General features: G+C 40.4%; 1 protein-coding gene across 1 annotated transcript in view; it reads left to right on the plus strand.

Moving 5' to 3' along the window:
• XRCC4 (X-ray repair cross complementing 4) overlaps positions 1 to 13,484 on the plus strand; it is a 147,786-nt gene that overhangs the window by 47,657 nt on the left and 86,645 nt on the right. The window contains exons 5-7 of the mRNA XM_041426662.1: positions 7,544 to 7,710; positions 12,778 to 12,930; positions 13,316 to 13,419. Of these exons, the coding sequence (XP_041282596.1) occupies positions 7,544 to 7,710; positions 12,778 to 12,930; positions 13,316 to 13,419 (424 nt within the window). The remainder of the gene's footprint in view (positions 1 to 7,543; positions 7,711 to 12,777; positions 12,931 to 13,315; positions 13,420 to 13,484) is intronic.

Raw genomic sequence — 13,484 nt, forward strand, 5'->3', positions numbered from 1 at the left:
CAGTGGAATCACAGCCTGGGTAGATCCTGACCAGACCATGCCACAGCTGTCAAAATTCAGTAGCTAAAGACCCTTTCAGCCTGGGTGGGATTAAGCTTCACAGAAGTAGCTGATGGTGTAGATATGTGAAATACGGTGTTTCTGAGGAGTGTAGAGATTAAACAAGGAAGTTTTCCAAAGGCTTTAAGGAAAGACATATAGATATAATGCCTTTTATGAAAGAAATCCAGTAGTTACTTGCTCAGTAGGTGGTTTTGGTACTCCAACCTATGTACATGGCTTTCTTTTTTCTTGGAAGGGGGTATTTAAGAATTATCTGATGTTATTACTATTTTCATTTACAGTTTTTAACTCCAAAACTATCTGGAGAACCAGGCATCCTAAAATGTAGATAATTCCTGTATCCTGGTGATTCTTACAGAGGGTACATGTGACAGGGTTAAAGGAAAGAAATGAAACATGCAAATAGACTTATGTGACATTTGAACACAATCAGTATTAAAGTCTGTGTCTGTTTTCTGTGGATTTTCACTATCTGCTTCAACATGGTTTATATTTGAAATTAAATGTACAGTCCTGATCATTCACAGTCAAGAAATGCAAGGTGAAATTGAGAGGAAGGTTGTGTGGTATGAGAGATAGAGAAAGTAACATGTATGTAGCCAAAGCTACATGGAGCTTTAGTCCAACAGAAAGAATTACTGTCTGAGAAATTTATTTATCTATAAATTATGGAGTCCGAACATGACAGAGGGAAAAGAAAACGGGAAGCCAGGGAATAGAGTATATCCTAGGACAAATGGGTACAAATTGTGTGTGTGTGTGTGTTTAGGAGACAAATCAGGAAAAAATAACTGAGCTACACTAAAGAGATGAAGAAAATCTCGTGAAAAGTTAAATTCCTGTATGAGAGGGTTTATGTGGCACTGTTTCTCGTGATTGCACAGAGCTGCAGGTCACATAAATACTGATGTTCAGACCTCCAGAGCTCCTTCCCAGGCAGTAACTCCAGGAAGAGCTGTCAGGATCAGCGCCTGCTGCCCAGGCTGGATGAGGGGTGGAAGGAGTGACAGAGCCTTCCTTGTCCTTGTGGGGATGGGTGTCACTGTGTTCTAGCACCTGGTGATGGTCCCAGTTTCTCTGTGGTTTTCCTCTTTTCACCCCAATCCTTACAGGGCCCACAGCACCATGAATGTGTGGGGTTGAGGGTGTGAGGAACAGTGGGAGCACTCTCCAAAAAATACCTGGGAGCTGCTCCCATACCAAATAGTGAATCCAGAAGGAATTTAATTTTCCAGTGGACATGGAGGTAATGGGGTGGCAGTTCTGAAGGTTTCTGCAGCGTGTGGTAAAAACCTGAGAGCAATTTCAATCACGTCAGCTGTTTTGCTCTAGAGTCTGCAATGCCTTCATCAGGGGGGAAGCTTTTTGCAGGCAGGGTTTTTGTGTTAAACTTGTTTTTTGGAGTTGGTGATCATATTTTTACACTGTCTGATGTAACCTGACAGATTTCTTGGCTTCCATGGTGCTGTGTAATTTTTTCTAGCTTCCTAGAGTCTGCTGTTACAAAAGCAACTTCTGCTTTCACGTTGTCATCACTGTATTGTGCAAGTCCAGTGTGCTCGTTTTATTACCACACCCAGGGATGTCATAGTTACTGCTGAATGATTTCCCTCGAGATAATAGTGGCACAGCTTTAAAAAATCAAGACCACTCACTGATTGACTTAAGAAATAAAAATGGTATAATGCTTTCCAGATTCAAGCTTGTAACAATACTTTCTTTGTGTAAGTGTCAGCATCATTCATTTGTAGGTCATATTCTTTAACCCTGTACATGAATTTTCATTAACATTTTTCTCTTTTAAATTCTTAGGTATTTCCATAGTGAAAGCTTATTTTTATCCAAGTGTTGATTCTACCTTCTTTCAGAGACTGTGTAGTAGAAGAAGCAGCTGATATTTAACAGGGAATCACAGCCTGTCTTGCAAGAGCTCCAGTTCTCAACTGAGAAAAAGAAAGTTGCTGTATCTCATATGCAAGGCAGGACTTCCTTTTGTAACAATTCCTCTGAAATTCAATTAATTCCAGTTTAATTAGTTTTAAATAAGACATTCAGACTCTGTAGTAAAGAATTTGCTTTCAGCACCAGCAGTAGACAAAGGCATGGGTGGGGGACTTCAGGGTAGCTCACCTGTACACCTTTTAGCAGCTTCCCCTAGCAGGATTTTTCTAGGTGGCTGGTATTTTTTTTAGGATTTTTTAATGGAGCTGGTAAGGAGAACTGGGGCACCTCTGCTATGAAAACAAGCTGAGAAAATTGGTTTTTTTCATGCTGTGAAGGACAGTTTGTGTGGAGACCTGAGAGCACCTTCCGGGACGTGAAGGGGCTGCAGGGAAAGGACTTTGTCTTGGGAACTGGAGGGACACGACAAGGGGGAATGGGTAGAAATGAAACGGGGGAAATTTAGGTGAAATATTATGAAGAAATTGTTCCCTGTGAGGGTGGGCAGGCCCTGGCACAGGGTGCCCAGAGCAGCTGGGGCTGCCCTGGATCCCTGGCAGTGCCCAAGGCCAGGCTGGACACTGGGGCTGGAGCAGCCTGGGACAGTGGGAGGTGTCCCTGCCATGGCTGGGCTGGCACTGGGTGGGATTTAAGGTCCCTTCAACATTCTCTGATTCTGTGATTCTGTGCTCAGAACAGGGCAGTGACAAAAGGATTTGTTGTTGTGTGGATCTGCAGGGCTTTCCTGCTCCAGCACAGGGGTCACAGCTGCTTTCACAGACTCCAAGAAGCCAGACAGGGACTGCACAGCTGCTCCGTGCTGGTGGGCTGCTCTGGAATTTATTTTTTTTCCCCCACAAATCCTTGTTTGATATTTCCTTGGTGAAAGGACATTGCTTGGGCAATACCTTGCAGGAGGCAGCATCTGTCTGTGAGGATGTAGGTGATTGTGGGAGTGCTAGCTCAGTCTGAAATGCTGTTTTAGGGGCAGAGCACAGGGACCTCTGTGTCTCACCCAGGATAGGAAAAGTTCTCTGGGCTGGAGCAGTGGAAGCTGAGTGAGCTGAGTTAGAGCCTGTAACAGTCTGTACAAGGTCGACTTGTGTGATTAAACCTCTGTCATTCAGTTCACACTCTGGGAATATTTTCATTTCAGAATCAGACCTAAGTATCTGTGAAGTGTGCTCTCTCCAGAAATTATTTGTTAATTAGTTTTCAAAAGAGAGAAGGAAAAATTTAAATCCTGTGGGTTAAGAATTAATAGGAGAGAGGGTCACAAATACAACATATATATCTATAAATACATCTATATCTATATATCTATACATCTATATATCTGCTATACTTTACCAGGACAACAAGGACAGAATCTATCTAATTTTGTGGCAGTATAGAATTCCTTAAATATATTGTGGGTAAAAAACATTGTTAGAAAGGTTTGTTAGAATATTTTACTGATACAGGGAAAAATCACAACCAGCAAAGCAGATGTAATGAGAGTTTTCAGCATTTCTTTTTTCATATAGACACAGTGAAAAACTGTTGTTATTTGAAATAAACTCACTGTTAGTGTTTAATTTCAGATTTTGACTCAGAAGAGAGGCATTGTTGTGTGAATGTCTCCTTTCAGTGCATAACCTCTGATAATTATTGCCTTAGGTATGATAATTCTTATATTTAATGGAGTGAAGTAATGCAAAGATTACATAGCAGATATATGTTACTTAATGCAAAATTAAAATTCACTGCCTCCCTACAATAATGTGACTTTCAGTTTTGGAATCTTATGTGAAAAATATGTTGTATCATTTTTTAATACCTGTTATTTTCTTACGTGAAGCACATCTTCCTGCAAGCATAAGAATCTAGAAGAAATACTGAGAAACTTCTCAGTTATTTCTGAAATATTTTGTGTCTTGTGATTAAGAAGACTTCTTTTTCATCCCTAGAAGACAAACAGTGGGCAGGGTGAGAGTTCAGGGAAAAATGGCATTTCTGTCATAAGCTTGTAATTTTTGTTTTTATTTCTTAAGCTCAAAATATAGACCTGGTGGATATGTGATGACTGATTTCTGATTAAGGGAACACAGTTTTTAAATGCTTCTGTGTTCATCTTCCTGCACCTTTAAAAAAAATAAAAATTTGAAAAAATAAAATCCCAACAAACAGTAAAACAGATATTGAAGGGCAGCAGTGTATCAGTCACAGTCAGTCTGTTGTCCCCTGGGACCTCTTCCAGGTCTGCTCCCTCTCTGTATAAATGAAGTGTTTAGTGCTTCAGTGTTTTACATAATGTTTTCTTGAATGATCTGAAGGGGAAGTAGAAAGCACATTAGTTACATCTGCAGATGAGGCAGAGCCAGAGAGCTACAGCAGCTGTAAGGATGGTGAGAAATTTAAATTCATCTGGGGAGCAGCAAAGTGCAGGAATTTACAAAGCTAAGGAAAAAAAATCTAAAATTCACCGTTACGAATTTACAGAATCACCTCGGAAATGTGATCCAAACCAAAGACGTGTTGCTTGTCAAATTAGCTTAGTGAGGTGTTAATGATGTTTTCTTTCACTCCTGCAGTAAGCAAGAGCTGTTTATCTTGATATCCCAGCCGGTTAACTGTTTGTTGTGGTATCCTGATCTTTAACCACTTCCACTGCATCTCCCTGGAACTGTTTGCAGTTTCCCTACTGTGGCTTTGGCGATGAAGGACAAATAACTGAGCTGTTCCTTGCTGTAGTTGCAAGGAAAATCTTAGCAACGAACATCTCCTTTTCAACGATATACTTTTTCCCCTTAATTTTAATTTTAATAGAATTATGTCTGCAATTTACACGCTTGTCCCAAATTCAGAATCCTTGGATGTAAAATTGTGTTGTTTGGTCATCTTCTCCTCTACTAGTCTGCTTTCCAGTTCGGGATGCCAGCAGGACTCCAGAGCAGAACTGCCCCAATATTTCTTTTTTCTTTAGGTTGTTTTAGTCCTGATTTGGGAATTCAGTGGGCCTTTTTGGCTTATCAGCCTCTCAGCACAGGGCTCCTGGTGGGGCAAACACCACTCAGCTGTAATTTGCCGAGATAGCAGCGTTGCTATTGTTAGTGCTGACGTCTCTGTGTTAAATAGGTGTTGTAAAACAATTCCGTGCCGGAGGAACAGCCTCAGGGAAGGGGATTTTGGTGCACTTTGTGTAAATTTGTGCTGTGTGAGGTGGGCAGAGAACAACCACACAATCCAGGATCATGGAATTGCTGGGTGCTTTGGGATGGAAGGCACCTTAAAGCCCATCTCATTCCACTCCTTTCCATGTCCCTTTCCAAGGGACACCTCCCACTATTCCAGGCTGTCACATTAGTTTTGTTTTAATTAGGGCTGTATCCAAACATTCTGTGTTTTCCTGGAGGTAGCTGGATAATGTGCTCCCCACAGCTATTCTAAATTAAGATAAGATGGCTGTGGGAGAAGGGGGGATAAAGAAGAATGCTTGTTTTGCAGAAAACCTTGCTATTTTTTTCCTTTTTTAGCTGATTTGCCAGCACCTTTATGATAAATTTAGGCCTCCTGGTGATGGGCTTGCTCTGCTCAACTTTGTGGGCCTTCCTAGAAATGGTCCACAGTTCTCAGTGTCTCATACACAGAAGCAGGACAATGAATTTTACTGTGAGAAAGTAGGTAATAATCAGTTGCTTCACATAAAGCCTGAATTAAAGGCTAATTTAAAGATTTAAAAGTTAGGCAAATCAGTTTAAAAGTCAGTTTAAGTCAAATTAAAGTCAGTGTTTGACTTCAATACCTGCAATGATGGACCCATATTCTGTGTCCCTGTAGCAGTGCTGTTTGGTTTTTTTTAATAATTATAATTGCATTTGGAGTGTCTGCTGTGTGTCTGTGTGATTTTGGTTGTGCAGTAGAACCACGCTTTCAGAATAATTCTACTGCTAGTCACTTCAACCTGTTTTAGGATTATGAATTTTTTACTGTTTTTGTGCAGTGAAAAGTGTAATTTGTTTGTCCTGATTAAATATATTTGCCTATACCTGGTCTCAGTTGAATATATTAAGGCAGAAGACAAAAATTATGTGCTCTCCTTGCTATTTCCTTCACGTTAAAAGGTTGTGATGCCGTTTATCTGTGCTACTGTGCCTCTCTATCTCTGTGAATTCTTTATCCAAATAGCATGGTGGTGGCTTGCAAGTGATGAAAAACAGTTTCCTTTACACAAACGTCCATCTTTGTTACTGCTGTCAGACAGCAAGTGTGATATTCAGGGGGTGCACGCCAATCTGTGGGCTACTGATAGCGTAATCTAATTTCCAAAAATAAATTAAAAGCATCTTTTCATCTGTAGCCATCAGATGTATGCCTAAAGACAACAACACTTTAGAGACAGCACATGTGAATTTGGTGGCTAATTGGAAATGAAACCTTCGGGTTTTCCACATTTTCTGATAGGCTGACCTTGCTGAAGGAGGTCAGGATGGTATCATGTGTTGGGGCAGAGACTTCCACAGATAAAAGGTCCACGTGGAAGGACTGTTCCTTGTTTCAGACAATGTCTTTGATAGCTTTTACCGAGCCTTTTTCAGCCAAAACTTCTGCATGGCATTAGTGAAACTTGCATTTGAAAAAGGTAACAAGCAATAGGCATTTTTTTAGTAGATGTCTCTATGTGATTTTACATGCCCTCCCAAGTAAAATGGGGGAAAAATAAATCAAACCACATTTCTGATTTTAACGGGTGAGGTGCCACAACACAGAGTGAACTTTTCCCTAGTGTGTACCACTTACATCTATGCCTTTTTAAAGATGTTATAGCTGTGTATTCAAGTTGGAAAGGTGGGTAATACTTCCCTCCATAGGGAAGTGCCACAAAATTTATGTCAGTCTTTTTGATAATCGCAAGATGAGAGAGATGACCCTTTCTCCTTCTTCCACTCCCTCAAACTATTGTGTTAGATATTAATGTGTCTTCACCCGGGCTGGTATGTTTATAGCTCAGCTGGTTTGTAGTATGGCTGAGCTATTCCTCCTTTAACATGACATAAACAACAGTTTTCTGTTGTTTATCCCAGACCAGGCAAAACAAATGTGTTCAGACCTCCTGTATGTCCTGTACAACATCCCCATTGCTGAAGAAACACAGTGGTTCATTACAGATCCTTTAGCCTCACTGGCTTGATGAGGCTGCCTGTTTAATTGGAGGAGTGCTTTTAAGATTAGGGAGTTGCTGTCTAAACCCTGGAGGTGACAACTTGCTGGCTTAGGTGTTTCATATTAGCTGCATGAATCACAGAATCCCAGAATATTTGGGGCAGGAAGGGATGTCTGGAGAGATCCTTCTCACCATTGTGGCCCTCTAGAAATAATTACCATGTATATTATTCCACATATTCCTCCATTCTCCACATGACAAAATTATCTCCCTTTAAACTTGAGGACTGTAAGGTATTTCCTATGCTTATTAAAGATGTATTCAAGTTTACGGGGGCAAAGCCTCAGTGAAGTTTCTTGTGCAGTTGAAATAGTTCATTCTTTCCTTGTGTCTCAGTTCAGACTTGGATCTCTGAAGCTGCAGGAAGTCCCAAACCCAGCAGAGGTGATCAAAGAACTCATTGGTTACTGCCTGGACAGCCTGGGAAAGCTGCAGGCCAAAACTGAGCATCTGCAGAGGGAAAATGAAAGGCTTTTCAGCAATTGCAGCGATGTGGAGAGGAGGTGAGTTCACAGGTGACACCTGAGAAGCTCAGCAGCAGTGGACAGAAATTTTTATTCATTTGAGACATATTTTGAGCTCAGTTAACCACAGCCCATGTGGTTGTAGATCTCCTCTGTTTGATAAAGATGCAGCTGATACTAAAAATTTGCAGGGGGTTTTAGCTTGTAAGATTAAAAAAAATCCCAAACAGGTCAAAATCTGTGGAATTAGTTTCACTTTCTTTAGGAAGCCTTTTCATTAATATTATTTCCTATGATTCTTAGGACTGGCAGTGTAAATTATTTACATTTTTGAGTGGGGAATAAATTGCTGTTTCTTTCATCTGTTTTCTTTGTTGAAGAAGCTGGAATTGAAAAATGAATGTAGTATTATAGGAAAAAGTATCATTATTTTTCAAGAGATTTTTGTAATTGCTGTTGCATTTACAATCTGAGTTGTCTGTCATTCTGTAGTGAAATAATCTGTGCTTGTTTCAGTAAGCACACAACTCTTAGCACAGAGCAGTCAGAGATTTATCTTGCTTTTCTGTAGCTTTACCTGAAAAAACACACAGTCTAGGAAGATTGATGAAAGAATGCAGCTAATTTGTGTTAATTTACCTTGAAAAAGAGAGCCAGCTTTTGGGAGGAGTTAGTTTTGTTTCCCTCTCATTAAAATGAGTAACAGTTTCTCCTGACAGTCTCCCTGACAAGCAGAGGGCCTCCCTAAGTAGTGTTTTACTGCTTAACAGTGTAATTGAACAATAGTGTATTGTATAACCCGTGTTCTGTACTGCATTACACGCTGATGTGTAAGAGGCATTAGTGCTTGTATCAATTTCCATGGTGGGGTGGCACTTCTACAGAGAAACCCCAAAGAAAAGGAGGAAAAAGAAAAAAAAAAATCAGAGTTACGTGACTTTGTTCTCAGTGAAAGCTGGTGGATTTCTTTAGCATGTTTATAGTTTTGGGTAGATGAAAAATGGTTTTTCAGAATATACACCGAGTGTTCTGTAGTCACCAGTCTTTGGCCATGTCTGTTAAATGCTGAATAAAAATAATTTAGAAATCATTTCCATTCAAGAAGTATTGGGCTTTTTGGTTTGATTTTTTGGGGGGTATTTGGGATTTTTTTTGTTTTGTTTTGTTTGGGGTTTTTTTTGTTTTGTTTTGGTTTTATATTTTGGTTTTATTTTTTGGTTTTGGTTTTTTTGGTTGATGGTTTTTTGGTGTTTTTTTTTGTTTGGTGTGGTGTGGTGTTTTCTTTTTAAATTCTTGTTGCCACAGCCCAGGTCTACCCTGCTGCCTCCCTTTGCTGTTTCAGCTCCAAACGCTTCGAGGTGCCCCCAGCTGAACAAAGCTGTGCCTGTCTTTGTTCAGGAGGCAGGAATTCAGGATTTACATCCTGCACCACTCACGGTGCTGAGTGGTGGAACATCAAATACGGAGCACGTGGTGTGCAGAACTGCAGCCAGGGCATGCCGGTCCCACAGCCCCTGCAGCTCCCTCTGCTCACAGCCTCTCTCCTCAGGACTTCCTTAGAATTAAAACATAGCAGGCAGGCTTCTGAGAGCTGCTTTTGTGCCCCATAGCTGTGGGGCACTGGGTGGAATCATTCAGTAATCCCGTTTCCATCTTCCTGTTTGAATTCTGTTGACCATCACGGAGATTTTTGTGAGCAAGTGGCTGCCTGGGGTTGAGTGTGGGTGTCTGTGTGTGAACACCTCAGGGATGGATGAGTTAAAATATCAGAGCAGAATAACTATTTTCTTTATTTCTTACGGAAAATTCAAGGCCAGTTAGTTCCAGGCCAGGTTGGACACTGGGGTTGGAGCAGCCTGGGACAATGGAAGTTGTCCCTGCCTGTGGCAGGGGTGGCACTAGGTGGGCTTTAAGGCCCCTCCAACCCAAACCAATCTGGGATTCCATGATAATGGAGGTGGCAAATTTTAAGTAATAAAAACCTGTAGCAAAATAATTCCTTGAACAATAAAAATGCAATTTCTGGTTTGGGCGTGGGGTATGTCTTTTGTTTTCGGGCGTCCAAAATTTGTGTAGACAAGCCAAATTCAAAATAGCTGCCAATTTATGTTGTGGTCATCTGCAGCGACAGTGTATTTAAACCACAAGCAGATTATAAAAATGCAAGCTAGGTACTTTGGGCTTGAAACTGAGTCTTCAGGATTAGCTCATAAACATTCCATACCATTGCCAGTGCTGGGGGAAGGGTGAATCTGAAGTGCAAGGGAGCAGTGCCGTGAGATCCAGGAATCATTTTAGAGCACTGGGAACAGGGATGAATACCAGAGATGCTGAATTATTTCCTTCATAGTGTTGGATTGTAAAGGTTGCCACTAATAATTAAAGAAAAAACCATTAAGTTTCATAGCTGATGTTCACCTCTGTAGAGCATGAGTGATTGCTCTGTGTTGGGTCAGCACTTGAAATCTTGTTTTTTATAAGTAATGTCTCAGTTTATTGTTTGTCATAGTCCTGACAGTGGCTGGTTTCAGTGGGCTGTGCAGGATTTTTGATATCTGTCACCTTGGGTGCCTTTTGGCACATGGAAATCATTGCAGAGAGACCTGAGGATGCACAAACTGGGAGGCACCACTCCAATAATTAAGCCCCATTTGGGATCACCGTGCTGGGAGCTGTCTGTGAGATGAGCAGCTCCTCCATTTGGCCTGGGGAGGTGGTGTTTGAGGGGCACAGGGCACACTCAGGCAGCACCACGTGAGGAATGGCAATTAAAGTTTGTGTTTGCAGCCACTGAGGTATTGGAGTGAAACCCAGCCAGCTCTGGGCTCAGGTGCTGAATCCTCAGTGAGTCCAGAAGGGTCCACAGAGCCACCCCCACCTGCCCAATTAATGCATCTCTGTCCCCAGGACCTCTGCCTTTTACCAGTCTCTGCTAAACTATCAGATATGCCATTTATTAGTGTATTTTAAAGGCTCATTAGTTGCAAGTACAGCATTAATGTGATGCTTCTGTGATACTCAGTGTTTTGCCAAATTAATGCCATTCTGTGTCTGGAGAATGTATTTGGATGTGGATACCTCTGAATAATGGGGAAAAAATAAAAAAAAAGGTGTTCATGTAAATGAAAACAATCATATAAGATTAACTGATGGCATACTACTAATTGGTTCTGCCCAGAGGGAAAAGTTAATATTCTAATTCTGATATTCAAGATGCTAATTTTTTTCTCCAGAGACTAAAGAAATTGGCTAGTCTTGCAGTTTGTTTCTCCTCTGTGCTGCTCACAGTCCAGGCAGCATCAGCTTCACTTCACTGGAAGTGTCCATTTATGTGTGTTTTCACCAGGGGATGTCTTTGCAGCACTCAGGGGCTTCACTGAAGTTATCTTAAATGGCACTTTTTTGGCCCAGTCAGCCACATTTCTCAATATTTGAACCAGCTTCAACTGCTCCAACACAGACCAGTGCCTTGTCAAAGTAAAGGCAGAGAGCAACCACTTTGCCTGGTTTATGTGTGGGAGAGGGGATTATTCTATAGGATTTGATACAGAAAGATTAGCATATTTTAGACAAAATCCTTTCCCCCCCCCCATCTTTAGGTATATAGAAATAATTAGTATCAAGCATGTCCAGGCTCTTCTGGGCCCTGCATTAGGGTTTATGGTTCTTTGTGAATTGCCTATTTATTCCCCACTAAACAGTTAACTTCCCTTTTGTAGGTGGAAAGTCTCCTGGTAGTTGATTAGTACCTATGATCTTTCATTTAGGAATTATTGAACAGATCTGTATGGTAATGATGTTCTGCTATTTGCATTTAAATTAGATGAATTATTTATCAACTATCAAGCATATCCCTAAAGCATTGAACAGTAGGCTTAATGCTTCATGAGATTTCACACATTTCACCACAACATAAAAATTGTTAGATTTTTTTTTTGCTATTGTCTTGCTTCCTACATCATATATGGTTTTGATCTGTGAACAAAATAATTAGTATTTATGTAGGAAATCTGTTGAAATCTCTTGCCTTATAAATTAATATTTTTAAAGTCTGTTACATGTCTGGGTTTAATAGCATAATAAGCCCTCTAAACTTTTTTACAGCCTTGCACAGGCTGGTGAAAAATATGTTTTTGACTTATGACTATTCACTATACTTGCCATGATCAGTAAGATTATCAAGATGTTTATTTGCTTCTTGTGTATACAGCTAATAAAATGTTTGTGGTTCAACCCAAGGACTGAAAGGTTATGAAATATAAGAATTAAATACAGAATTACATTTGCCACAAATCACTTGATTTGTTGTGCTCAGGTTTGCTTGTATTCCAGTTTTGCTTATGAGACTTCATACACCCATATTCTTAATTTAATATTCCCATTGTGCTTCTTTTTACTGGCATTCATCTACCCACATGGATGAATACTAAATTTTTTCAAAACCCTGAAGTATATTTTCCTTTGAAGAAATTAAGAGCTTCTAAGCATTTTTATATTTTGGAATTTTCTTGTCCTCTTCAAATATATTTCACACCAATGTGTGCTCCATGTTTGAAACCTGACAAGGTGAATCATATCTCTTTATAATCTTATGATGTGTATCCTCCTAAGATATGCCCACTGTTGCGATTCAGCATTGAAAATAAAGAGCATTAGAATTGTTTAAATTTTAGTTGTCTTGGGTGGAGGTGTGCAAGGACCTACCAAAAAAACCTCAAAAAACAAACAAAACCAAAACAAAAACTAAAACAAAAAACCAAACCAAAACAAAAACAAACAAACAAAAAAACCAAAAAAAAAAAACAAAAAAAAAAAACAAAAACAAAAAAACAAAAAAACACCAAAAAACAAAACAAAACAAAAAACCCCCCCAAAAAAAAGCATGAAGAGAAGGGTTCACATCTGGAACTTTTCCCTTTTGGAAGCAGAGTTCATTGCACTTCTCTGTGGAAAAACAACAAAAAAAGGCTTATTCTGGCCTGTTTCAGACACAAGGTGCTGGACCAGTCGTGCGTGGTTTGGAGTGGGGATTCCTGGCTGGCCTCAGGACAGAAATGTCTTCTAGGGAACAGAATGATTGGTGTAACAGTTAATTTTGTGCTGCAGGCTGGAAAAATGCGTGGAAGCTAAAGAGGAGCTGGAGGCAGACCTTTACAGCAGGTTTGTTTTGGTGCTGAATGAAAAGAAGGCAAAGATAAGAAACTTGCAGAAGTTGTTGAGTGAAGCTAAAGAATCTGCAGCGGATGCCAAGTGTGCAAGGTATTTAATTTCCCTGGGTTTCTTGGTGTGGTGCACATTTGAGTTTAGCTTAGTTCAGTTTCCATTTCCTTGGCCCTGACAGTGAGTGACAGTTCTTCCTGGCTGAGTGCTGGGTTATCCAAACCAGTCCTGGAAGTCATGGAAGAGGAGGATTCTTTCTGGCATCCCTGCAGGCAGCAGCATATTGCTGTGGGTGCTGTAGCCAAGAAGTGAGTGTTTGATGGATCTGTCCTGCTTTCTGCTGGGCTGCAATTGATTTTCCAATCAGATCATGTCCCTGCCTTTTCCATAGCTGGTGATTTAATACATATTCTCCCTGAATGATTTAATTCCTTTGAGAAACAAAAATACCTTAATTCCTTTCCCTTTCTTTTGATGTTTTTAGGGATAGTATCGCTGCCACTCAGATGTTTGTAAAGAGAGAAAACGACTATGATGCCAGCACTGATGAGGAAAGTGAAAATCCAGCACGGGCCTCGTTGCCATCAGGTAAGACAGAAAGCATTGTCTTCGTGTTATATCACAGACAGGCTTTGTGTGAATAAACCTTAAGG

This window comes from Onychostruthus taczanowskii, unplaced genomic scaffold (assembly GCF_017590055.1).
Source record: "Onychostruthus taczanowskii isolate IOZ18803 unplaced genomic scaffold, ASM1759005v1 scaffold92, whole genome shotgun sequence".
Classification (NCBI taxonomy): domain Eukaryota; kingdom Metazoa; phylum Chordata; class Aves; order Passeriformes; family Passeridae; genus Onychostruthus; species Onychostruthus taczanowskii.